Genomic DNA, 27,698 nt, shown 5'->3' on the forward strand with positions numbered 1-27,698 from the left:
CCTCTCTCTCTCTCTCTCTCTCTCTCTCTCTCTCTCTCTCTCTCTCTCTCTCTCTGTGTGTTTATAAGGTACAGTACATTCTTCCCTATGCCATGGCCATGTGCATCTACATCCTGTGGTGAGGAAACTGCTCCGTGCTCTGCATAAACTTGTCTTATAAAGACATAGATCAACCTGGTTCCCAAAAAAGAATCTTACTTTTTAGTGATAATTGGAATGGGTAGAAATCAAGCATTCCCTAATGCATACCATGCCTGGGAGAATTCATTGTTTTGGACAAAAACAGTCTTTCACTTTCTAAAATCTAGATAGTCATATTCAAATGAGAGAAGAGTCTTCCAGTTCTAAATGCTTTTTCATTGTGTGTGCTCCTGTGAGAGTGTGTGTGCGCATATGCATGCATGTGTGTGCGCATATACATCCATGTATGTGTGTGTTTGAGCTATTGCGTACATTTTTATCAACTGTTTTGTTGGAAAGTTGATGTCGATATATACAATTTCCTCATTGTTTTTATTAACAACAAATACCATGCTGCAATAAACATCTCTGGTCCTTACTCATCCTCCTCACCTTCATTCTCATCTCAAATGTCCTGCTGACTGAACCACACCAAACTGATATCTAGTTCCCATGTCCCAATGCAAAATGAATCTCTGATACCTACAGGTCAAATGTGCAAGAAGTCTTGATAATTTAATACACTTCACCACTGTGTTCTTATTTAGAGGTGGGTTACTGACCATAACAGAAAGCTAAGGAGCACGTTGACAGGCAGACCTTTCAGATGGCTAAATGGCTAATTTAAACGAAAATACAGTCACCAGCGTTAAAGTCACTAAACGTATTCCCCAATCCCACTTTCCATACTAAGAGATCCAGCTCATTAATTGGGCTTTGAACAGAATTCAGTATAGGCACCACCTCAGACAGACATCTGCTGTCGTGCAAATATATGTGTGGCTCTGAAAGCAAGGGAAAGATGTGATTGCAGTTGCCCCTCCTGTTCTATGCAATAGTCCTGTCTGCCAATGGACAGCCCCCATGCTGACACTTCAGAAGTTAGAACATCATCAACGCGAAGAGACATAGAGATGGGTTGGTTGGCCATTGCTCTCCCCTCCCCCACCCCAAGCTCTCACTCTCTCACCTTTGGGTCCTTGGGCCTCGTCATCGCTGTCGGAGCTGTCGTTACTCACGATGTGCTTGGCTGTGATATTTTCTAAGAAAGAAGACAAAATCATTGTGGCATCTTGAGGATCAAAATTCATAACTATATTTACTGGGCAGAGGAGGCAATGTTGGTGTACGCCTTTAATTTCAGCTCGAAGAAGGTGGAGGCAGGCAGATCTCAGTGAGTTCCAGGCCAGCCTGCTTGACAAACCCAGTTCCAAACCAGGGCTATGTGGTAAGACTAGGTCTCAGTCCTTATTTATCCATATGGAAGTGATCTGAGCAAAATTAGAGAAGGAAGATTACTGTGTCCACATGGAACTTTAACCTTAGTGTTGTGAATGGAGACTTATCACATTCTTTAGTTCTTTTTTTTTTTTTTTTAATTTTTATTTATTTATTATATGTAAGTACACTGTAGCTGTCTTCAGACACCCCACAAGAGGGCATCAGATATCATTGCAGATGGTTGTTAGCCACCATGTGGTTGCTGGGATTTGAACTCGTGACCTCTGGAAGTACAGTCAGTGCTCTTAACCACTGAGCCATCTCACCAGCCCACATTCTTTAGTTCTTAAAGATGTATCACTGAGTAAAATAATATCCCAGCCAACAAAATTAATCAGTGTAAATTTATCAATTCCTAGTCTTTTATAAGTCCATTGTAACTTTAATGACTGCTTGATTATATTTTTAAGTAGTGTTTATGAGGGAAAATAAAAGATAAAACCAGATCTACAAATGATCTACTATACAGTCTCCAGAACACGAAGAACATGTACTCACTTTATTTAACTTCTGATTTTTTGCCAACACTGAAAACCATCTGTCACTTTCCAATATGTGAATAATTTGTGTGGTTTTTTTTTCCCAAAGCATACTAAGACCGGCTATGAAAAACTAGGAAACGCTGTATATTCTTCACATCAATATAGTTGTAAAGGCTGGTATACAATTCACCATCCTTTTCCCAGGGGAAATGCATCTAATTTGTGAAAACTGACAATTATTCTTGTGATTGCTATTTGCAGAAAAAACAGACTTTCTGCTGGTTCATGTGAACTATTCTTCCTAGTGACTTTTTTTTTCTATGCTAGCAAATATAAAAGTTTTCTTTATTCAATTTCAAGACACTAAATCTAAATTTAGCAATTTTACTCACAGAAACATTAGGGGAAAAGTAAGTTAAAAAAAAAGACAGGGATGTGGCAGGTGACTTCCTATATTTCTCTCCTTGTATTTGTTAAAGTCTCATAAATGACAGGTGCATGAACACTTACATAATAGGAAGGTTAGTCAATTCCTGAGAGGTTACATTTTACTTTTACTGGCATTGCTTATAAGTAAAAATTCAACAAAATAAAATACTCAAAACCTAAAATGATTGTTCTTTTCATATATTGTAACTGTGACAGCAGTAATTCTGTTGCATAGCAGAGGGACAGTAAGAAAAGACCCATCCCAGTTGTCATATACTGTGGGTGGCTCTGCTGCTGTGTATATGCTCTTTTCTTTCCTTAAACATTTTCTCTTATCTGTCTCTATGGTTTCGGTTATGTTCTATTTTGGCTGTATTTGGTATGCTAATTTAAGAAAATTGCAGTGTTTTCTTTATAAGGATGTTTTCAGGGCTTGAACGGTTTTATCTGAACTCATATCTTATATCTTTACATAGTCATTTTCATAGCAAAATTCCACACATAAAAAAGCTCTTTGATGCCAGGCAGTGGTGGTGCACATCTTTAATCCCAGAACTTGGGAGGCAAAGGCAGGCGGATTTCTGAGTTCAAGGCCAGCCTGGTCTATAGAACAGCCAGGGCTACACAGAGAAACCCTGTCTCGAAAAACCAAAAAAAAAAAAAAAAAAAAGAAAGAAAGAAAGAAAGAAAGAAAAAAAGAAAAAGAAAAGAAAAAAAAGCTCTTTGAGCAAGGCAAGTAAATTATTTCATTTAAAGTTATTTAATTGGGGTGCAGTTCACCTTAAAATTGTTGCTAAGGTTATAGAGTAACAGAACAGAACAGGCAAACAAGCCCCCTCTGGGTGCCCCTTCAAAAGGGAGACCCCACTCAGTCAATGGATGAAGCAGTCCCCAAAAGTCCTGAGTCCCCTGTCACCTCTTCAGTTTCATTTCTGGAAACCCTTCCTTACATAATCGGAGGCAACATGCCTCCTGCTGACCATTGGAGCCCAAGTGCACAATATCCATTGCCCTCAGTCTGACATAAAACAGCCAGTGGCCAGACTGCTGGCCCCAAAGGGACTTCTTCACAGAGATTTCTCAGCACTGTGTGCTGTAAACATCTTCCTTTTCCTTGGCCTGTGGCCATTGTCTCGCCCACCTTCTGATGTGTAATTTCAGCCCTATTCTCTTCCTGCCTTAAGGAGGAAAAAAATAATAATTAACCTGAGTTATCAGGATTATTCAGTAGAGAAGGAACACAGGAAGCAGGCCACCCAGCGTGGGCTTTCTCTCTGCTTTCCTTTCTCTTTTTAAAAACCTTCACGTAATTCAGAAAAAACTTGAGTGATTCAGAAAAGACTCAGCGGCTTCCATAAAGCTAAAGTTGAACAGGTCATCCACCTGGGATGCCATTAAAGTAAACCAAGCAGGATTTAGCTCAGGCTAATACAGATACACTTTAGCTCAGGCTAATCCAGAACTTTCTATAAAACTCAGGTTAGAGGCCAGCCTGGTCTACAGAGTGAGTTCCAGGACAGCCAGGGCTATACAGAGAAACCTTGTCTTGAAAAGCAAGAAAAATAAAAAAAAAAAAACCCTCAGGTTAGGTGTCACCTTATGATCTTCCGGTGGCTAACTGGATTTGATGCTTTGTTGGTATAGTGCTGGGGATAAGATTTAGGGCCCTGCCCATGCTAGATAAGTAATCTACCACTGAGGCTACCTCCAAGCCCTTCCTCTTTATACACTTCGATTATGCTTTAACCAAGAAGAGATTCTGACTCGGTATTAAAGATCACCCCAGGCTCCAGAAGGTACCCACTGTGCCTTCCCCTCACCTCAGTGATGCTTGGAAGACAGCACGTACTACAAACAACAACTGCCCTTTCTGCTTGATGTAATGTGGATCTAGAAATAGGTGGTCCTAGTGAAATGGTAAAAATCACTTTTCCAATATTTACTTAGGAATGATCCAAATGAACAAATGAAACTCTTAAAGAGAAGACTAATGAACCCTTGCAAGTTACATATAACTATCAACAACTGAAAGAAAGTCTCTCAGGAGGAGAAACAGTATTACTCAGAAGGACATGTGTGACACATTCCCTTCTGCATGTAAAGGCTTCATTGTGTCAATAGCTATAGCCCATGAGAGCCAAAGGCCACATATTAGGGAAAAAGCACAGTAAACCTTTTACAGTAACACATTTTAAAATGAATTGATTGTTTTTTAAAATGTCCTTCTTTTTATTCTGTTCTCCAAACAGACCTGTGATATTTCATGAATGGAAAGGAAAAAAAAAAGTAAGTCATTGACTGGTAGCCCTGATCCCTCATACACTAACCCAAAATTCACTCATTTGTTACTCTTATTTGTTTGTTTTCTTTCAGAGACAGGATTTTATGTGTCCTGAGGAGTTCTCTGACTTGGGCCCCATGCCCAGTTCATGTTCCTGGGGATCAAATGCAGGATTTTGATAGCCTGAATCAATGGAACTGCATCCTTGTCCCAAAAACTCTAACTCAGCATTCAATGGCTTCTTCCCCCAGTACATCAAAACATAGAGCTTACTGAACATACATCTCAAGCCTTTGGGCAGGTCATGAATTCATGCTCCACTTTTTTTTTTTAAGCCAGATGTATTCATCCAGGAAAACATATTCCTAGAGAACCATTTTAATAATGAATATAAGCCACTTGTTGTCCATAGAACTCCTTTTTAAAGCTCTACAGCACCCATTTTTGAATTACAGTAGGATGTTTGATTTAATGAAAACCATTAGTTTAAGCTTATAAGACATGACTTAATTTATCTGCTTTTACTTTTTTCTCGTCTATTGTGAATTAGTATCATCTGATAGGCTAGAGAAGAACAGGAGATGCCCTGGTACAAGCTATCCTTAGGAACAATGAGTGGTCTTTGTAAATTTCACACGTGCAATGCTATAAGAATATTTCAATAATTTGGACATGACTTTTAAGAAACACTTAAATTGTTTCAACAAGGTTACTGATGCATTCAGAATTAAAGTCCTTATGATGATTTAATGTCCTCCACATATACGTGTGTCATTTATCAGTACAGCTAATCTTCAGTGTCGCTTTTCATCAACACAAGCCTTTCACAATACCTAATTCCTCCTCCATTGTAGAACCTTTATTCTGTGAGCCAGAAACTCCCAAAACTCTGTTGAACAGTATAGAAAAGGCACTGCCCCAGACACCTAAAAGAAAGGAGAAACACAGAGTAACTTAAATTGCATCCAGATTTAAAACAGATGAACAGGAGGGAGAGAGAAAGAGGGAGGGAGGGAGGGAGGGAAGAAGAGAGGGAGGGGGAGGGCTTGATCACTCACCCATTAAGAAATGCAAGGGGTTTTCTTCATATTTTTTTACAACTGTTCCCATAAAAAATTTGCTTCCAAATAGGTCAGGAGCCATAAAGGTACCATATTTTGCCATGCCAATCTCATATGGACTAAATTCCACCCAATCTAAAAGCATTTTAGAAACAAGACACTTCATTAATAGAAAAATGACATAGTGACACACATAGTCACACATAGTTAATAACAGTTTTAATAGCACCATGATTAATTTCACTTATTTAAGCTAGTTTAAAAAAATAACTAACCCCTACTACATATATGACACTGTGTAGTGATGGAGGAAGACAAACAATGAAAATGACATATAAAATGTTCCCTTCTGATCAGTACAAAATGAATATTTTTTTTATTTAAAAACTCAGACTTCTTTTGCATACCCCATCTTCCATGTAGGACTGTAAAACTGAATGAAGAAGTCTAATTCGGACATGAAATGTATTAAGGAGACTAAAGAAATCAAACTCTTTATAGAAAATCAAACCTCTAACAAAATGGGGAAGAATTTTCAGTATCTTTATTCAACTTTCTTCTGTTTATTATTTGTTTTAAAGTCCCAACCATAATGCCAAAATATGATTCTGATTTCTTAGCAATACATCAAGCCAGGAACAGGAAGGTACACTGCACAACAGAAGCAGTGAAGCCAGACAGGCTGGACCCATCCCTACCCTGTGGCTCACTAACTATGCTCAGAACCTGAATAAATCACCTATCTCCTCCGGTCTTAATTCTCTAATTTTAATATGAATAAAATCAGTAGACGGTTTGTAAGATTAAAGACCCAGTGAGTTAAGAACTATAGGAAGCATAGGGGAAGCCATGACACATCTTAATAGCTCACTTAAGAGCAGCCACTGCAATATTTGTGGTCTGCCCACAGCATCACCAAGTCTAATCGTCATCTACATTTTAGTGAATCCATAAAGAATGTCTGGGATCTGACTCTTGCTTTCCATACTTACTGCTCCTTTTGGCTTCCTTTCTTAGCACCAATCTTCCTTTAATATCGCTTATGACTGCCTCCCTTGACTCACATCTGAAAACTCAAATGCTATATGATCTATCATCAGAGATGTTTCAATATAACATCATCACCATAGAAATCATCACCACACTACAGAGTGCTCTGCCCTCTCCCCAAATCTCCATGGTGACTTCCTAAGATGTCACGACCCTCTCCTTTCCCTCAGCATTCCCCATCCCGATTTCCACCTACTAGGACCAAAATAAACATGGAAAAATAGAAGTCACAGAACACGAATACCAACTGAAAACCTTCCGAGGCTGCCCCCTTATGCTCTGAATTGAAAGGCAGCCTACACTCCATCTGCCCAGTTTGAGCACTCTCTGACCAACTTTTCTATCACACACCCTAACCATGCAAGCTCTCTTGCTAGTCCTCAGAGACCAAGACCATTTCCACAGGCTCCTCTACTCACTGTTCCCTTCTGCAACTACACGGCTTCTTTCAATTCTGAGTTTAAGGTCGTTATCAGGAATTCTCAATAAAGCCCTGGCATCATGTATTTCCATTTCAACTCCCAATCTTATCCCACCCCTGTTTTGCTCAATTCATTTTTGTGAGATGATATTGTCTCAAATATATTATTCAACAACCAAAGTGCAAATGATCACAAAAATCACAAGCCTTTCTGTTATTGCTTTGTGGTAATACTTGATCAGAACTCACTGTGGAGGACGGGCACTCTTCTTGTATTAGTTATCCCAGTCAAATGGTGACCCCTCCTGTTTGACAAATACCAGGCTGTTTGATTATGAGACTCCATGGGGATAGTGAACCATATCAACTATGAGCACGATTTTAACTTTCAAGCATTTGAATGTCCAAGAAGAACGTTATCATTTAAGAAAAAAAAATCCTACTCCATCTGTACTGTTTACTCAAGGGGGGGAACACTAGCCTCTTTCAAAAAGGAAGTTGTAAAATCATACTTTTGATGAGATAGCATGGTTCAGTCAAATCCAAGCATAATGGCGCCTCTACATCTGACAGAGGCCTGTTTGAGACTCAGTAATGTGGCGTTGGTGAGGCAGTGAGGCAGAGGGTTCCTGGCAAACTCCTGTGTCAGTGTTTCCAATTCAAATACTGTCTTGGGACCTCATTCGAATTTCCTCTTTCCTTTCACTTTGATTGACCCCTCCTTAATTGCTTCTGTTGGCTTGTACATCGTGATGACAGGCATTTTGGAACCCTCAGATCTCCCCCATACTCCTTACCGAAGGCTTCCTCCTATTGTTCAGCCTCAGCCCTCCAGCTGTTGACTCATATATTTCAATTTCAGCCTTGTTCTTTTACCCCCATCTGCTTACCCCTACTTCCTGCTCAGGACTACACTGTGATGTTCCATCATCACCTCCCACTGGCCTTGTCTGAAGAAAAAAAAAAAACACCTTCCCTCCTCTCCTACTTATTTAGTAAACTACATTATCACAGCCCAGACAACTGTGTTATTGATTGACTGATTCACTGATTGCTGAAAACTGTTTGTGAAATCTGTCATCATAAGGGACTGGCCTTGAACATCTTCCTACTTGTTTCTTTCTTAAACTGTCGCCCTGGCCTTGGGATCTCATCACAGTGATTCAGTTTGAATTTGGAAATAAGAAACATCTCTTCTTCTACCATCTTTTCCTTCCAGTTAGCAAAGGGCTTTGAAAATATTTTTTAAAGATTTATTTTTTTGGATATGAATGTTCTGTCTACATGTATGACTGGTGCCCATAGATGTCAGAAGAAGGTACAGGCTCCTCTGAACCTGGAAGTAAGGATGGTTGTTAGCCACTATGTGCATACATGGAACCTAACCTAGGTCTCCTCCAAGGACATCAAGTGTTTTTAGCTGAGCCATCTTTCTAGGCCCTCAACAACAACAACAAACAAACAAACAAACAAACAAAAAACTTTCACAAAACACTAGCTGACTAATTTAATTGCCCAGCCCCAAAACAATAACTATTTCCCATTATCATAAAACTAAGTAAAGACAAGCGAAGAGCAAATTGCTCTGAGCTCAGCACTCTCAGACATTTAGTCTCTCTCATGGACAGTTAGTCTACACCAGGGTGTGCATAAGTCCTGGGCTCCAGAATGGGAAGCTCAAGAGTTTTCGTGACTCTCTAAAATAGACCTTTGACTCTTTTCTATAAATTTCCATGTTGTTCCTATTCAAAGATGCCTTTTGCCTCCAATTTTAACTTGACTCCTATTTCAATCATCCCTGTAAAGTATTTTTATGGCTATACTAAAGATAGACGATGTCATCCTATGTCATATCTATACATTCCAACAATTATATTTTAGATATACATTGTTAATTTGTCCAGGTTTTAGTTTTGTGTCCTCAATGAGATTATACTTTTGGGAGAAAGGGCAATGAATTTCAAAACTATGGTTTTAATCATAAAAGCTAGCATAAGACGTAGTATGGTGGCATACCTCTGTAATCCCAACAACTTGGAGATTAAAGGCAGGTAACATGAGATATATAGCAAGATCTTGTCTCAAAATTGATTAATTTATCATGATGACTAATCCATAACTATAAGTCATATTCAGCACTTGTAATTTATTTACCCCTTGGGAAAATCTTAACTGTAGTTTTAAATCTTAGCAATGGAACACAGTGGAGGAGTCAGAAGCTTTAATGATTTAAACACTAATATTCATTTCTTGAAAACCTTCCAAAGGAAAAATTGTCTAAAGATATTCCAAGACAGAAGAAAAACATTTGCTGGTATTTATGAAGCACAGTTGTTGATAAAATTTCTCTTAGATGGTTGGGTTCTTCATGATTATAGAAAATAATTCACTGGCTATTTCAGCCTTTTTGTTTTATATGAAAAAGTATTTTCAAGCAATATGCACAAGACATATTTTCACTCTTTCTTCTTTCTTTCTTTCTTTCTTTCTTTCTTTCTTTCTTTCTTTGCTAATTACTTGAGTCAAACTACTTGAACAGTCATGATATGCAACTCAGAACATCTTATCTGAGTACGAGATTCCCATAGCTAATGGAAGACACAACTTGACCCTCCTTATCACAGAGCCTTAGCAATCAAGGTTAATGGCTTGGAGCATCTCAGAGCGTCATTTCTAGATCAGACTCATTCAGATCCAAGATAAAGAGGAATCTGTGCCATTAGCCACCACAAAACTACTTATTCTTATTGTAGTTAATGTTTTCCTTGTTAACAACTGTCAGCTAAAATCTCAGAGAAGATAGTTGGCACTGTGAAAAAGGCCATTTTATTATTGTAACAATAATAACAAAATACGTGTTTCTACAACTGTTAATTTTATGCATAAACCAGGAGTTGTCATTATAACTTCTACATGGCAAAGATAATGAATAATAATAATTAAAACAGTGAGGGAAATAAAGCATGAGAGAGATTAAATAACCTGACAGAGAGATTTCAGCGTAGAAGCCAAGGCTGACAAATTAAATTTCCATGCTCTTCTGGTTTTACCTCAATGCTTACAGGGTAAAAGATGATTTATTCAGATGCCCCAAGCTCTCACTAGAATGTGAATGCTAAGGTATCAGTCAGTCCCCAAAAATCCAAGTCTTCCCTAAAAGAATATCTACAGAGGGGGCTGCATATCATCATAGTACTTAATTTCCTTATGTAATAAAGCCTCAAGTCTCCTGGATGAACGACATCCTGCTCAAAGCTGTTGTTCTTGTTGCTTTTGGCCATACATGCTTTCTCCAGATACATGCCTCCCTTCCTTCCATTGACAGCTCAGTAACTAACTTCACCTTTATATACAAAATGCTATTTGTCTTTAAAATCTTAAAGAGTGATTTTTCTTATGCAACTTTCATAGAACACTCAAATTTGTTAAAATGTGCCAGAAATTTAATTAGGGCTTGCCATTGATTGAAGTATTTCCTATATTTTATCACAGGCATTTGTCAAAACATTATTAAGAGATGACAGAATGCAGGTGACACGAAGCTGATGGCAGTATACCCAAAGATAAGTGTAGTCTTTTACTGTCTCATTGATGCTTTCTGTAAATTACTCAAAGAAATGTCACGCTCTTATATACAAGAACAATGTGCTATAGCAAGGGAGTGGGGTCATCCTGAGAGCCTGACAAATCTGCCTCCCAACAAGGTCAGTAATCAGACAATATAAGGTTATTAAGGCTTTACAAAGTCAGCTTTCAGTTCTGCTGTGGACTGGGATCAGGATGATTAGAAAAATCACACCGTGTTCCTAAGATTTTACTTGCTCTCCTGTGATGAAATGTTAAAAATACTTACCTCTCAATGATCCACTAAATGTTGATTAAAACAACAAATTTAAACAGTGCTTTCTGGAAGCTAAAAGCACAGTAAACATTTTGATTCACATCATTAATACTTATATGTTAGTGAACAAATCACTTTTTTATAAACGATTTCTTGTATGAGAGTATTTAGCCAAGAAAAGAGAGACAGAGAGAGAGAGAGAGAGAGAGAGAGAGAGAGAGAGACATAAATTACAAAAGGAATACGGATTTACATCTGCTAATCCATAGTTGTTTTTTTAAAGAGCATGATGTGAATGAGCTATCTGTCCCTACAACCAGTCCATGACATCCCTACAATGTACTTGAATGCAGCTGGGAGTCCCCAGAGACATGATGTACTTTCACAGTACCCAAGAACTGAAGCTATAAAAGACACAAGTAGAACTTTACTTATTAGAGGTGAGGCATTTTGCTTTTCAGTCACAAGTATAACCATGGCTTAAGAATACCAGACATCGTATTATCTGCAGACATCAAAAAGGGGACCATTCAGTAACTGACTTCTTTCAGCAGTATTTTCCAGTTCTCTGACCTAAATGAATGGGCATCAGATAGAGTTTGGCGGGATACCCTCTTTGAACCAGAAAAATTATCTAACTTAATATTTTTTAAAATGGTTTCAAACTGTCTTAGATTACAGAAAATGTATTATAATTAGCAACTAAAATTGATTATGACTTTGTCTGTAGAGAAAACCCTTAGAAATCTCCATTTCAAGGAATGTTGTGATAAATGGAACATACCAGCAAACATCAGCTCTGACACATCAGGTTTGACATGGAGACAGGTGAAGAGAGGCAAAGGACACCGGGCCGCATTGACCTTTTCCTTCAAACTACTCAAGGTCGTGCTCATTCTCTGTCCACATACATAAAAAAGAAAGAGATAGCTTTAAATACATAGACATGGACACAAATCAAAGCTATTTGAAATAATATGTCTAAGCAAATCATTTGCATTTTTATAATGCAATGAAGTCCTATTATTTCTGGAAATCTGTGGTCTCGAGTACACAACAGAAATAAAGCTCCGTGGAAAAAGATGTCTGTATTCTAACACAATTGAATCTCTGGGGACTGTGTCAACATTTGAAGTGGAGGAAGATTTGGCAGCTATATGCCGGGAAATAATTCTCTCAGCTGGCGTCCCTGGCACAGGCTGTCCCATCTCTCCTGCTTTATCTTCAGATGAAATGTCACCCTCTGGTGACACATCAAGTACATTTCTTTCCTATGATCCATTTCCTTATTTGACTCTTAATAGGCAAAGAGTATTTTCTATCATTTTTATTTATCATTTGACAATATGAATATAAGAAAATAAAATATGCATATGTATATGTATCTGTGTGGATATATTCATGTGAGTGTGGGTGTTCATACAGGCCAGAGGTATTGGCTTCTCCTGAAGCTGGAACTACAGGCAGTTGTGAGCTGCCAGACATAGTTGCTGGATATTCAATTCACACCTCAGACAAGATGAAAGCAGTTCATGGGCTTATCTGCTCAGGAGAGAAAATCTCCTCCTTTCTGCTTTTAATATCACTTGTATTCACCATCTCACATAGCAGTACTTCTATTTACTATCTTACCACTCAAGGGAGAATTGGCAGTGAAAATTTGACTTTTCCAAAGGACATGTCAAACTGACAATTGTTTAAATTAGTTGATGAGCATTGGTTTGCAGTGAAGAATTGTGACATCTGGCAGAAAGGATGTGGCTAGCACATACACTATTGAAGAAATAAGTTGAGCAAACTAGACTGTACAAAAATGTCTTGTACTTGCTTCAAGATCAACATCACACTTAATCTACATTGCCTACTACAGTTAAAGGGATTATCATTTGATGATGACTTACATTTTGAATTAGTGTTTCTCCTATCAACATCCCAAAGATGTCAGTAAAGGTGACAGGTTGGCCAGAACTTTTCTTCTTCCATAAAGACTCAACGTATCTTTTAACTTTCTGTGGTGTAAGAAGTAAGAGAGGGTTGTGGCTAACATTTTTCATTAGCTCTTCATTAATCTCCTCTGGACCTTTCTCTGGAAAATCAGGGTGAGAGTACAAGGTTGACATGTACCTGTAAATAAACCAAACCATCATCAGTAAAGATAACAGGCATTCCTTAGAAGGTCTACAAAGAGAGGAGGCGTTCTTCACCACAAGATGAAGAATAGTAAATATATTTGACTAACTTTTCCATCTGGTTGAAAGTAATAATTATCTAAGAAACAAAGATATAATTGGAATTGACCTGCTCTGTGATGGAAGCGATTTAAGGGAAAACATTTGGGAGAGCAATGGAGACTCTTCATAGTTGTCAGAAAAGGATGGCCAGACCTACTACCCACAAGTCTGCCAGGAATGATTGTCCTTATCATACTTACTGGACATGGATGACAACACTTTTGAGTCATGTGTAAACTGACCTTTCTGGATGTAAGAACCATCAGGAACTGGATTATCTCACTTTCCATGAGTATGATCTACATGGAGAAACTGTGCTGTCTGCTACTATGGATGTTTGGCACTTGGGACATATGTTTTTCTTTCTTTCTCCACTCTTTCCTTATTTTTTCTCTTTTCTCTCTTTTTAAAAGTGTGCACTGGCCAACTATTTAAAATCCAAAACTGTGCTCCAGGTAGAATTCTGAATTCTTAACAGTATGAACCTAGGTCAAACAGCCTACAGGAGAATAAGGCTGTCCTGCCAGATGGCGCCTATTGGCCACTAGATATTTGGCCGCTTCAAGTGATACAAAAAAAAAAACTCCATAAGCCTTTAATTTATTAAGCAGATAAGAATCATTCTGTTACTAGCCACTCTGCTGCGACCCCAAATCTCTAGTACTGTAGATATCAAACAGAGAGATTCTTTCCTTGTCTGTCTCCATTAATAAATTCTGACCTTCTTCTGGGAAAATAAATGTTTATTATTACCATTTTCAATCTCCGTGGATTATCTGACATATGCAACAGTTTACTGCCTTGACGGCACAAAGTACACTGGAAGACAGTCTACCATTCCACACAAGCAAATCCATAAAATAGGACAGGTTTTCATCTCTGTGTCCACCATCATGGCTTATCTTCTCTTCAGTAAGGAAAGCCTAATTTACTGAGACATGTTGTGTTTTAGGCACTATTTGAGTTAAATACTCCTAGCTCTTGACTTAAAGAGCTTGCAAATATTCTGGCTTAAAAATGAGGAAAGAAAGAATAAATCATTCAATAAGATGTCCATATAATCAATTAATAAAAGAGAATTAGGATTTAAAACATGTCCGATCTTCTGGAAGCTTTATTTCTTTCTTCATTGATTGGTTATTATTTATTTGTTTTGTTTTGTTTTTCAGGGTTTCTCTATTATGTAGCTTTAGCTGTCTTGCTTAAGAGATAGACTAGACTGGCCTCAAACTTACCCCCACCTCTGTCTCCTAAGGGCTAGGATTAAAGGCATTCATCACCATGTCTGGTTTGTTTGGCTTTATGAGACGTGGTCTCACTATAAAGCCTAGACTAGTGTTGAACTTGTAAAGCTACTCCCAGTGCCTCCAAAGTGTAGGCTTTAGATTTTAATGACTTCACACGACCTTAGTCCTTACTGAACAAAATTATTCTCACTAAATAGTCAATTAGAATGTCCATTTGGATGCAAAGTTTCTTATAAACAAGCTGAAAATAATAGATTGAAAAAATAAATTAGTGAATAAAAATGAAAGATCACAGACAAAACAGATGTTCAACAACAAAAAAGAAAAACTACTGAAATGTTTTCATCATATCAACTGAATTTCTAACTCCCCCAACACCTGGTACAGATACGTCATCAAAAACTTACCCTGAACTCTGGTTAGTACAATCATCAAATGACTATAAAAGTACAACATAGAGCACTTAAAAATACAATCTCCATGTACTTGGATAATTATCCAAAAATCTACATGATGATTCATACACATCAATAAGAACCCAAATTCCTGAACACTGTTAAGCTTAATAAATGCATCTGTAACTATAGTGGTTTATATTTAAGAACATCAAAATATTTGAAAATAAATCACTATTTGGAACCTCAGCTCTGAAAATATTCAAAATATAGCTCATTCTTTGTGACTGGCCTCATAAAGAAATTATTTGTTCTATTACCAAGAATAGTTAAGAATTTAGCTCAGTGGTAGAACACTTGGCTAGCATGTATGAGACTCAGTTAAATCCCCAGCACCAAACCAAAGCAAACAAAAAATTAACACAAATTACTAAGAATAATTTTACCTCCACATAGATGTCTGTAACTTATCAAAATGTGTATTATTTACCTTCACACAGATTGCATGTTTTTGAAGTCTAGAAAACTTTGCTTTAAAGTGTCACATGCCCACAAATGTTATTATAGCATCCATTTTTTTCTTCAAACTACATTTCTCTTTCTTTCATTTCTATATTTAATGTACCAAATTTAGTCTGTTTTATGACAAAGAACATTAGGTCTTTCCCTGAATGAGAAAGGATAAATGTGAGTAAGGCAAGTAAAGCTTCACATCGGGGAGCAGTTGAGTCACGGAATGATTTTTTTAAACCCAAGTGAAAAGGGTTTGATGTGGTCATTCTGTCACTGAAAATCATCATTCCTTACTGTACACTGGCAGATATAATTATCCAAATTCTATGTACACTGCATACAACTTCTTCATCTACATTTAGCTGAATTGTGAATGAATCAATATAAACTGTAACAAGTACTCTTCCCAAAGGCTTGCCTCAAGCAAGATCTAAAGGCTCCCTCTTCCCTTGTATTTCTCTCAACATTAATCTATCCCTCCTGCAAGTTAAAAAAAGCCTTTCCTCAGGAATACAATGCATATATTGTACTGCGATGTGAGCCCACTGCTCTCTTAATCCCATGGAGAAGGGCTACCTTCTCCCTCTGCCACTATCCTTCCAGAAGAAGAAGTAGTTATTCAGTTTCATTCTCTCTACTTTCCATTTTTCTTAGGAAGCTCTTTTTTGGGGAATTTAAGTTCCAGTGTAAAAAACAAAACACAAAAACCTTGAATAGTTTACTGTAAGCTCCAAGTTAATGGCCTTTATTGTTTACCTTATGAATACATATTCTTTAGAATTCATCAGAGTAAGCTGGACATCTTTTTGATGATATCATTGTCTACTTGGATTAGAATTTTGGCTAGAGTGGTAGCTAAAAATAGATTGACAGGCAACTAACTTTTCTGTGAATCACTTTAAGATTAAATGCCTTGCTTTTTCTCCTTGGATTGATTCAGAACTAAATATATCCAGTTTTCTGCATACAAGAACCCCTGAAGTTCACATATGTCACTGCAAGATATGATTCCACACTTAAGCCTTAATTTTGATCCCAAATATATCAATCAAGTTTCTAAAGAGTATCTTTGGCAGAACATGTATAAATCAGTGAATGAAATGGTCATATATTTATTCATGTAAAAATCTGTAAGTATTTACTTATAATTTTCAACTTCTTTATAGAAGAAACCTCATTATTTCTATTATTTCTACATAAAATCATTTAAGTATAAATTTTTCAATGCTATACCATTCCAGAGGGTAAAAACTCAATGTAGTCCCTATCTTCAAATACAATAGGCCACAGTGCATATTTCAAAGCATTAGAGTACCAGTCCTTGGATTTGCTGAATTAGAATCCTTGGGTGCATACGTACAGGCTTTCAAAAAATGTGCCAAAGTAATTCTCTTTCTCAACCAAAATTTTGTATAACTTAAGAAGACCCTCCACATTGTTCTAGGAATCCTCCCTGCTAGTGAACACTTTCATTTTCAATGTTAATGTTAGCTAATTTAATTGAAAGGACACTATTATTATTGCCTATAGACAGAGACACACTTTGATTTCTTTCTAGAAGGTAATCTGGAACAAATATGGTAATTAAGATTATATAGCCTCTTCCAATGCTACAAGACAACAGCTTTTCTGTGGGAGAGAGGTTTGTTAACAGCCTAGGCAAGAGAACACGGAATTAGCATCATGACTCTCCTTGCTAACTCATTATATTTAATGAGTCATAGGAATCATCCAAAAATAATTTCAGAAATAATTACTGTAAAGGTAGCTACAGTCATAAAAGAAGCTTTGTCTAACCTGAAACTGAATTTTGTGACCACAGAAAACTGTCTGGGAGGTCCAGGGCTACTCCACATATATTTATACTATCTCATTTCTGCCAAATTATGGTCACATCTCCATAGAATATGAAGCATTACAGAGCAATGAAGCGCACATTGTTTTTCCAAGTCTTTCTGAATTCTTTGTTTTATTTTCTGACCTATCTTATTCAAAGAAGGATCATTAACAAGAATTGCCCTCACCCCTCTTGTATCCCAGCTTTCTCTTCATAGTTCATCTCTCCCTGTGTGTGCCCTCTACTTTGCGATCTGTCTCTCTCTCTCTCTAAATCTTTTCTGTTTGTGATTTATGACCTTTTCCTTTCCTGTCTTTTAACTACCTCTCTGTGCTGTTCCCTGCACCTCAGACACCTACATCAATATGCAAGTCTCTTAAATTTCCAAAACAAAACAAGGAAGCCCTGTAGTCTCCTCAAACAATGACTGTCCATTTTTTTCTCCTTTCTGACCCATGTTGTCCAAGCATTCACATTGCCACATTTGAACTTCTGCTTTGTTTCATGTAATTTCATGACTGAAATGATATCAATTAACTGAATTAAGTGATTCCTAACTATAACCACAAACATTTTCCAAACTCAGGCTAGCATGTTTCCCAGAGCTCTCCTCTTCCTGTGCTCTGGGACTCATCTTTCTCTTCAGTCTCCTCTCTCAGGGATTCTTGCTGGTTCTATTAGTTTTCTTCCTCTTTTCTTTGTCACATTTTGCTCTTCTCAGGACTCTACAAATTAAACTATTGGTTACAATAACTCAAGTGGTTAAGTGGTAAAGGTTTGTAGAATTGTTGAAGCTTGTTGTGGACATGGAGGTCATGCAAGAGGCCGAGCACCAAAGAGAAATCCATGTAAGCAAATAATGGAGACACAGAAGAGAGAGCAATCGGAGGAGATGACATAGAACCTAAAAGAAGGACAGTATATTTGACATATCACACCCCTTAGCTCCTAACTTCACCAAAGAAATAAAAGAAAATATATACAATATGCACACATGGGGACATATGTGAGTGAACATGTATTACAAAGCTTTAAAGACCCTAGGTCTCTCACGAAAATGAAATAAAGGTGGCAAAGCTAAGATTCAAATGAAAAGGGGGTAGAGCCAACATCATGTCTGTAGGAGGGTGTACAAATTTTAAACTCTCTAACATTTCATATGACAAGTTCTCGGGTTCCTGACAAGGTCATGTAAGACAAGATTGGCCAAATCAATGATGAAGGTAATGACTACAAGTCTAACCCATGTCACAAGTACGTGATTCTTCCCCAAGTCAGTGCTCAAGGCCTAGACATCACTTATTGGGTACATTTAAGAAAATAGACTTCTCGCAGTAGTCAGTAAAGGGCACCAAGGATCTAATAAATATTGAGTGAAGAAAACCATGCAGAGGCAAATAACAAAATTACTAAGAAAGAGATTCAACTATAGGGTCCAAGTGTTTATTTCACATTACTCATTGAACAGGCAGGTGCGTGCTCTTTCCTTCAAGGGAAAGAATAATGATGGGCTACACCCTTCCATCAGAAGACATAAATCAGGTTGAGGGTACAGTGAAGGTGGCAAATGCGGCCCTGGGTTATTGGTTATTTAATCACAGAATCTGGTTCAAAAGACTTAGGAAAAAAATTAACAACTCTAGGTTATCTACATAGGAAACTCTATATAATATGTAAGAAGTAGGTGGTTGGCCCAAGTACTTAGAACATGGCACTAGCATCATAGCATATGTACAAATCTCTAAGAGAAGATTATAATTTAGTACCAAAAGTTAGGATATAGACCTTAAAGCTGCTCCATAAAGAGATGAAAAAAATCCTTGGCCTGTGAGTCCATTTTTCTTTAGCTAAAAATTTAAAAAAAAAATCCACTTCATGGGATGAAATGACACAGATACTATAAAAATGCTAAACATAAAAACTACAATAGGATGACACATGAATTTCTTTATGGCTAAATAACTAAATTGCCCTTCTAGGCCAGAGACAGATGTTATAAGGTGATACATCTTATTACAATTTATTTGAGATTTCTGAAGAAGACCATCTATTTGATTTTCTTTCTGAAGGGATTGGATTTTTGGGAGGGTGGTTAGATGGGGGTTGAGACATGGTTTCTCTGTGTAGCTGCTGCTGTCCCCAAAACTCATTCTGTAGACCAGGCTCGCCTCAAACTCAGAGATTCACCTACCTCTGCCTCCTGAGCTCTTAAATTAAAGGTGTGCGCCAGTAAAAGATCAGCGGTCTGTTTGATTTTTCAGTGGGTTGGTGTGGGCTGGGCACACCAAAAACTATGTAGTGTTTCTCTGAAAATGTTATATAAGTATTATTCACCAAGTGGTAATTCCACAGGACAAAAATGTTAACCATATGAATGCCATAGCTATCCACCTAGTACAGGGGAATTTAAGTAGAATTAAATGATGAGTTTAATATTTAGTTAAATAAGAACCAATGCAGCCTACTGTATCTGTGCTGCCCAGAGCCATTTTCCCTCTTCTGTAGTCTATAGCATCTTACATTTTTTTTCTATTTGCCCTAAAGAGGAAGATGAATACCTAGTGAATCATATAGACTTAGACATGTTTCTGGAGGACTCCAAATCAGCAAATTATAGACAGATTAAATTAATTATGGGTGGAGTATACTATTCCACTACTGTCATATTTATCTAAAATTATCTTCAACTAGGCTATCCTTCCTATTTTATGCCCTAACTACAATGTTAGTCAAAACTGGCTTTAAAGAGTAAACCAAGAGTCAAAGCCTTAATTAGATATAAATGTTTATTATAAGACATTCTTAAACTGATGGTAGCATCACACTGAAACATTTCAGTAATATGAAGATTCAATTTTTTAAATCCTCCTTTCCTAATGTTTGAGTTAGAAAAATTATAAACCTTTAGAAAAATAAAATTCAGATTAATTAAAAATGTATACTAACCATGTGGAGCCAGAAAGACCAGCAATGTAGGTAGCACAATCCAAAATTCCTGATTCATACAGCGCCTTCATCACACCAGAGAATCCTACCATGGCCCGGAAACCCCCACCTGAACCTAAAATGGCCACCACAGGCACCTAAAATGAAACAACACAGAGATTGTACAAACAGCAGAAACTATAGATTAATTTCTTTTCAGTTTCAACTTTAAGGTTAAGCATGTTCCACTTTAATATAAAGAAACATATTATTCATGCACTGGTAGCACTGAATTTTCTTCTGTATGTTTCTTCATTTTATTTCGTAAATTTAATTTTTTGCAAGAAGTGTTTGATGGCATGGGTCTCAAGCTGAGCCAGTAATTGGTTGGTCCCAAATCTGGAGCAAGGGCTGTCTCTGACTACATTGCCTGTCTTTGGACTCCCTTCTCCTAACTGGGCTGCCTCCTCTTGCCCCAGTAGAAGAAAATTCACCTAGTCTTACTACAACTTGATATACCAAGGCTGCTTGACAACCATGGAAGGCCTACCCTCTTCTGGGAAAAACAGGAGGAGGGAGAGTTGGAGAGAAGGAGAGGACTGAGGAAAGAGGAGGGAGGGGAAGCTTCAATCAAGATGTAAAGTAAATAAATAACTTAACTTTTCTCAAAAGAGAGCACAACCCAAGAATGTGTTTCATCTTAAAAAATCAAGAATCATAGACAATGGAAAACAGATATTATTTTAATAATAGTTATAGTAACACCGATAGCCAAGCTCTATGATTGTTCAACCTGCTGTAGTCTATAGCTTGTTTTCCTTGCTTTCAGGGTGTTCGTTCATTTGGTCTCTCAAACATCCCATAAAGGCCGAAAAAGAATATTGTTACTTACCAGTCTCTCAGCTGGTAAACCTACAGTTGAGCAAACAGCTAACTTTCAAGGGATGTTTACAGGGAGAATCTTTAACACAATGTAACAGATCTGGTGCTACCAATAACAGGCATGTGTTAAGAAGCCGTTTTTGTTTCCACTTGAAAAGGGTTAAGAGCCCACAATATAGACTCCATAACAACCAAGACTCAAGCTAAGATACAACTAATGCCAAAAGCCATTCTCCTTCCTCTTTGTCATTGGTATTGAAAAGGATGGTGTTTATAGAGAGAGATCCCCAGATGCATAGACAAACTGTATTTTATACTCATATATAACATCAAATTGTATCAGCATGATTTCATTGAGTTCTAGAAACTATGGCAAGTAAGGGTTCATCTGCTCAGTTCACCTTTTCAGACTCCCCCAAAGGGCATCCTACACTGCATTCCCTTTTACAATCTCTAAGAATTGATACATGAAGAGTAAATTTGGATGCTAAAATAGTCTTCTAAAGTCAGTTCTGAAATAACATCCAGAGAAATAATGTGTGCATCTGTTAGTCCTGGTTGCTATTTGAAGAAAATCAGATAAGAAATGTTAAGTATTGGGTTATATTTGGACCTAACATCATTAATATTTGTGTATAAATGTGTCCAAAAATATCTCACATACTTTCTGGTATGATTACAGGAAATGAACTTGCCTTTACCAAAAGGTCCATTTTGATTTCATCTCTCTTGATGTATGTGTTTGCAAATGCAATTGATTTTCTTCCTTTGAGAAGAAAGCTCTGAGATGCTTAAGGGCTTTGACATTTTCATAGACTCCAGGATCTAACCATCACAAAAGGCATTTTTCCATGGCACTGTGTTAGGGCTCAGTAAGGAAACAGAACCAATACAATGTGTGTCTATAGAGATAGACGTTCATTATAAGAAAGTGGTTAACACAATTGGAGAAAATAGAAAGTCCAAACCTGCAGTATGGACCAGCAAGGTCCAGGCCCAGAAAAGCTGATGGTACAAAGTCCAAAAGAAATACTGTGTAAGCCCTTTCTGACTAGGCAGCCTACACTCTTTTGTTTTATTCTGTCCTCCAGCTTCATGGATGAGGGCCACCCATTGACAGAGAGTAATCTGTGGCTAAGGTAAGCAACATGACTTACCATAAATCTACACCTGCCCCTAAGTCCCTGCACCATTATTTCTCATACATGTTTTCATTTCTGTATCCCCAATTCTCAATTTTCATATTTCATAGCTGAACGTTAAGCAAAGGCTAGAGAAAATAACAGATGGAAGAAAGGCAGAACAAAACAGCTTCTGAAGTGGGTTGTGGAAAGATTCTTGAGCTGTTAGGAATAATGTTATCCTGTTTGTATGTTTCATCTAGAACATTTTCCCTCTCATTTCCCCTTTATTCTCAAGTGACCTTTGCACTATTGATTCACACTCTATTAATTCTTAGAGACTGTTTCAGAGCAGGCAGTATAGAATGTCCTTTGTTGAGTCTGGAAAGGTGAACTGAGCAGATGAAAGCTTACTTGGTGGAGGTTCTAGTACTCAAGCATTAGACTAAAATGTTCCTTATCAAAGGAAAATTCTGGTTTGTCTACAGTGACTTGTTTAACATGAAACACAGTCCTTAAATCTTGAGTGAATGTGAACACATACTGTGTTGCTTGTGCTTCTGCCATAACACGGAGATGATATCTCTCATAGAATCAAGGAAATGAACACAAATGGCTGAGACAGTAGTTATACACTAAAAACATTCCTCATAGACACTGTTGGGGGTTGTTGTTGACTGCAGAGTACCCTGTGACTATAACTGCTAATAACTGTTAAGGAAAAACATCTGTGTTGTAACTCTCTGATGAAGGTTGGATCTTCTCTCATTTCTCCACCCTTCTAACTTCACACTGTAGACCCCAGTCAACGTTCAGGAACAAAGAGACCATACAGTAACATTTGTCTTCACATAGAAAATCTGAGTTTTCATCTGATTAATTTTTATCATACAAATTCATATCAAATTTTCATCTGATTAAAATCAGATTTAAAATACTGGACTCTGAACAATCCTAACACACCAAACATTCTTCAACAAAACTCTTAGATGTCTTACTCATAGATACTCACCTTAGCCCTTCACCAGGGGAACAGTTACTCAAATTAGAGACTTTGTTCCAGTTGCAAGCTTGCTTATCAGATTTAAACTTGACAGCAACAATGATGAAAGAGAATGTGATGGTTTAAAGAATTTGTTTCAAGTGGACACATAGGGCATGCAAAATAGCAGATGATTTTAAAGGTTACTAACATGAGAAAGCCCAAATCCATCCAATCTGAACATGAAGATACATGATTCAGAAAGATTTCTAATCCAAATGATCAAAAACAATAGTAGCAGTTGTTGTTGTGTTGTTGTTGTTGTTGTTTTAAAGCTGAGTATTTAGGAGCACAAATTTGTAGACTATTAGAAATCGTAACTATTTGACTAGCTCATTCTCCAGGCAGGAAACTGAGGATATTACATCTAACAATTATTGTCACAGGATGCTATGCAATCAACAACTCCCAACAGTGTTTATGATGAACCATTTTATTGCATAACTACGGTGTACTCTGCACATTCTACTAGATACATCCTAGCCGTTTATGTCTATTTCTATGAGAGATATCATCTCTATTTTATGGCTGAAGCACAAGTAACACAGTGTGTGCCTAAGTTCACTCAAGATTTAAACTCATCAAGTCCCTCACTGAACGCTGTCTCCTTTTAAAAAGCAAGAGCAGGATGGGACAATCCTGACTTTGAGGTTTACTTAAGACAGTTCTTGAGGGAAACAACCTAGTCTCCCAAACCTAGAGGGTACCTATGAAATACTGATGAGAACGTGAAGATCTTTATCTAGAGAAGAGAAGAACAGATTAAAAGATACAAAGATTAACATGATAATAAAAAAATCTTGTTTTTATGGAATGGACACTATTGATCGTATAGTCTGTGGTGTGGATTATGTCTAAGCTGATTATTTTTGATAAGAGAGAAAAGGATAGATAAGTGCCAAACCAGAATTCTAGAAGCCATCTTCAAATACATGAAATTCACATTTTGACTACTATTTCTGAGAAAAGAAATTACCTCATTATTCATCTACTGCGAACAAACAAAAAAACAAACAGTACGCTTAGCAGTTAGTATACTAACTGCTACTTACATTTGCAAATATGAAGCCAAATTTGATTTTTCTAGGAAGATTTAATATGTTTTTTCTACTAGTAAATACTGCATCAGAGGTAGCAGCCTCAGCTACTCCTTTGGTTTTTTCGAGACAGGGTTTCTCTGTGTAGTCCTGGCTGTCCTGGAACTCACTCTGTAGACCAGGCTAGCCTTGAACTCTCGAACTCAGAAATCTGCCTGCCTCTGCCTCCCAAGTGCTGGGATTATAGGTGTGGGCTACCACCGCCCTGCTTCAGCTACTCCTTTGAAACCCCAAGAATAAGTGACCACTGGAAATCCATACTCATATGGCCCACAGATGTGTCTACTTTAAGAGTCTAATCCTCTCAGCTAAACCTTTGTCTCTTCATTACCATCTAGACATAGGTGTGCCTCTGTTTTGGAGACCCGATATTCCTTTCTGTCCCCCTCCTCCTCCCTTTCTTCTATTCTACCTCTCCGGTGTTGCCAACTACTGCCTAATTGTATTTCGTGACTCAAATCAAATATTTACTGAGTAATTTATTTTAGGAGCTATGCTGGGTACTGGAAACACACAAGTTGACATCACAGACAGTGCATGACCCTCATCAAACTTATATTCTAATGGAAAAATCAAACATCAAATTGCACAAGTACTTTTAGGTAAAATCATGATAGATTCCGAAAAAACAAACAATGTACCTTTAGGTGCAAAAGGTGAGTACAACGCAATCAAATTCATTTTTTGTAAAGATCAATGTGATCTGGGTAGACAGAAAATGAGAAGGAGGAGATATAGGGAGTAATGATGATGTTTTCAATATTGGGGATGCAAAGTTGGGGATTCTCTGAGGTTCATTCGTGATGGAATCAAAGATGAGAACAAGGAGATTGGATAAGAAAATCAAAGACCCATGATGAAGAAGATGTTGCAAAGTATAGAGACAGCATTTCAAACATCAGGAGGACATTGGCAGCTGTGTGTTTGGACAAGGCAGAGTAAGCCACTTTGAGCATCTGTTAAGGAACGGATGCAATAGAACAGTGAATGCAGATGCCTGAAACATAAAAAGATGCAACGTGGGATATGAAGAGTATGCATATAGTTTTGTATAAAATATTCATACTCAAGTGGAAGCTGATGACATGGATGGGGAGGGGCCTGAAAAGGCCAGCATAATTAACACATCTGGGTTCCTAAGAAACGCTTGTGAGCTGATGTGGTTTTGCATTTGAAAGAAAAGGAAATCCCCTTATTAAAGTAGGAGAGAAACTAGGAAGGAAAGGCAGAGCTGGTACATGTCAATCTCATTGCCAAAAATTAGAAAAGAAAGATTTATGGAGCTTTATTTATTTATTTATTTATTTATTTATTTGGTTGGGAGGTGGTGACTTTTTTATTATTGGATATTTTATTGTGAAAGGGAAGGATTCACTTACTGGCATATGGCATGATCCTGATCAGGTATTTAAAATGGGGAAGAGAGCATGTTTGTGTTTTTTCTGAGGGATCCTGAAGGAGCATGATGGCTATCAGAGCAATGATGGGTGAAACATGCTGATGCCAGAACAAAGAATGATGCTGACCTGTGAGCTTGCTGAGTGCTCTGACAATGGTGACTGGGAAGCTGCATTGGACATATGTTCCTGACCCAACTTTGCTTACCTACACTCCTGATGGGACAAGCTATATTGTCTCAAGTTTTTAGACCTTGTGAAACAGAGAATCAAAAAGAGAAGTTATAATGACTCTTGTATTTTTCGATGACTGATTATTCAGACTCAATCATGGACTGGTCTAGAAATCAATCCAATATTGGAAATAACAGTCTTCATTTGGAAGGCTGGTTCTGGACATATTCAGAAATATATTTGAAAGTTAGCTGCAGTTCTCTATGAGGTTATGTTAGCAAGAGATAAAGTTGGGACAGAATCTGGATTTAAAACAGGTGTTAGTACAGGTGTTAAGGCTCTTTTAATTTTCAAGTTACAATTACTTTTGTTTCTTCTACAGTATTTAATGTAAGTTGTATTGATTGCACACTTTCTAATTGTGTTAGTGTGTTGAAACACGCCATGTCAGTTACAAAGGACTATCAACCAGCTTTTGTGTTATTGCCCTGAGTATCACAGAACCTTGATCTTCTGAAAAAACCTTGCAAGTACTGGAAGAAGTGAATCAGGCTTTAAGCAGAATTAAATGGGTAGTGGGCTTGATTATTGCTGGTATAACAGTTTTAATTATATTAATTGCTAGCACCATTGCTTTTGAAATTGCTTTGACACAGGAAGTTAAAACAGCTACTTTTGTTAATCATTTAGCAAAAAATGTTACTAATGTGTTCAATATACAAGAAGATTTAGATAGGCATTTGGAACAATGGATTGATGCTCTTTATCCTATTCAAATTATTGGAAGGATGTTCAGAGTTTAAGAGTAAGGAGCCATCTCAAGTGTCATGGCAAATATCATAGAATTTGTGATAGTTCTAAAATTTACAGTGGTAGTCATTATAATAAGGAAAAAGTTTAAAGACACTTGCAGTGTATTTGGCATAATTCTACCACCTCTCTGGATGTTTTAACTTTGCATAGTGAGCTTATGAATTTCAAGAATGCTGCTCTGCTAATAAAATTACCCATGGCCTGAGATCAGTATTTCTTTTTGGTCAAGCTTCAAGAATGGCATATATAGCTTGATCATGCTAGCACTTTTTGTCCTGGGAATACTTTTATTCCTGCACATCATGTTAAAGCTTGTCTCTAATAACATCAACATGTTGGCAGCCAAAGTACATGGCTTGAAACTGAAAATGGACCCCCGGACAGAGTTATTAAATTAACAGGCTGGCAAGCCAAGGACAGGTAAGATTCTGCACAGAGCCTTACCAACCTAAGACATAAATACATTACTTTTGATTTATGGAACTCTTAGCTCTTGACTTTTACTTGTCTTTGATTAGGAGCCAAGTTACTAGCTGTAAATGGAGTAAGGAGAAAGTTGAAGTAAAAGATAAAATAGTTACAAGTAACTGAACAACAGCTAGACTGAGAGCCTGGGATTATCAGTCAGGATCTTCTGAGGGGTAGAGATGACCATGAATGTAGAGAACCTCCATTTCATTCCAGCATGCTTCTTTGACATGTTCTGTCCAGTATTCTCCCACCTTCCCACCCACTCCAGCATCCCTCCACTTCACTTCACTTAACACATCAGTTTCATTTGCTTAAATATCTGTCAAACAAGGCTTTAAAGTCACCAAGTAAGGAACGTACCCTTGCCACCCATGTCTCCAGGAGCTAGCACAACTGTCTTCAATCAGTGATATACGACAGAAACCAAAACAACTTGAAATATAATTTCTAGGTTCTAATGGTCTAACAATACCAAAGTCAGAAACAAAAGGCAGCTGAAGAACAGCTGGATAAAGGCTTGTTATCTA

At 37.4% G+C, this 27,698-nt stretch overlaps 1 protein-coding gene across 2 annotated transcripts in view; it reads right to left on the bottom strand.

Moving 5' to 3' along the window:
* Window positions 1–27,698, bottom strand: part of Pla2g4a (phospholipase A2 group IVA) — a 137,318-nt gene that overhangs the window by 30,473 nt on the left and 79,147 nt on the right. For both annotated transcript variants that reach the window (XM_028775733.1, XM_028775734.1), the window contains 6 exons: window positions 20,196–20,332; window positions 12,928–13,150; window positions 11,811–11,925; window positions 5,712–5,849; window positions 5,487–5,579; window positions 1,151–1,222 (listed from right to left, as the gene is read on the bottom strand). In XM_028775733.1, the coding sequence (XP_028631566.1) occupies window positions 1,151–1,222; window positions 5,487–5,579; window positions 5,712–5,849; window positions 11,811–11,925; window positions 12,928–13,150; window positions 20,196–20,332 (778 nt within the window). The remainder of the gene's footprint in view (window positions 1–1,150; window positions 1,223–5,486; window positions 5,580–5,711; window positions 5,850–11,810; window positions 11,926–12,927; window positions 13,151–20,195; window positions 20,333–27,698) is intronic.

This window comes from Grammomys surdaster, unplaced genomic scaffold (assembly GCF_004785775.1).
Source record: "Grammomys surdaster isolate TR1022 unplaced genomic scaffold, NIH_TR_1.0 259, whole genome shotgun sequence".
In the NCBI taxonomy this organism is placed as follows: domain Eukaryota; kingdom Metazoa; phylum Chordata; class Mammalia; order Rodentia; family Muridae; genus Grammomys; species Grammomys surdaster.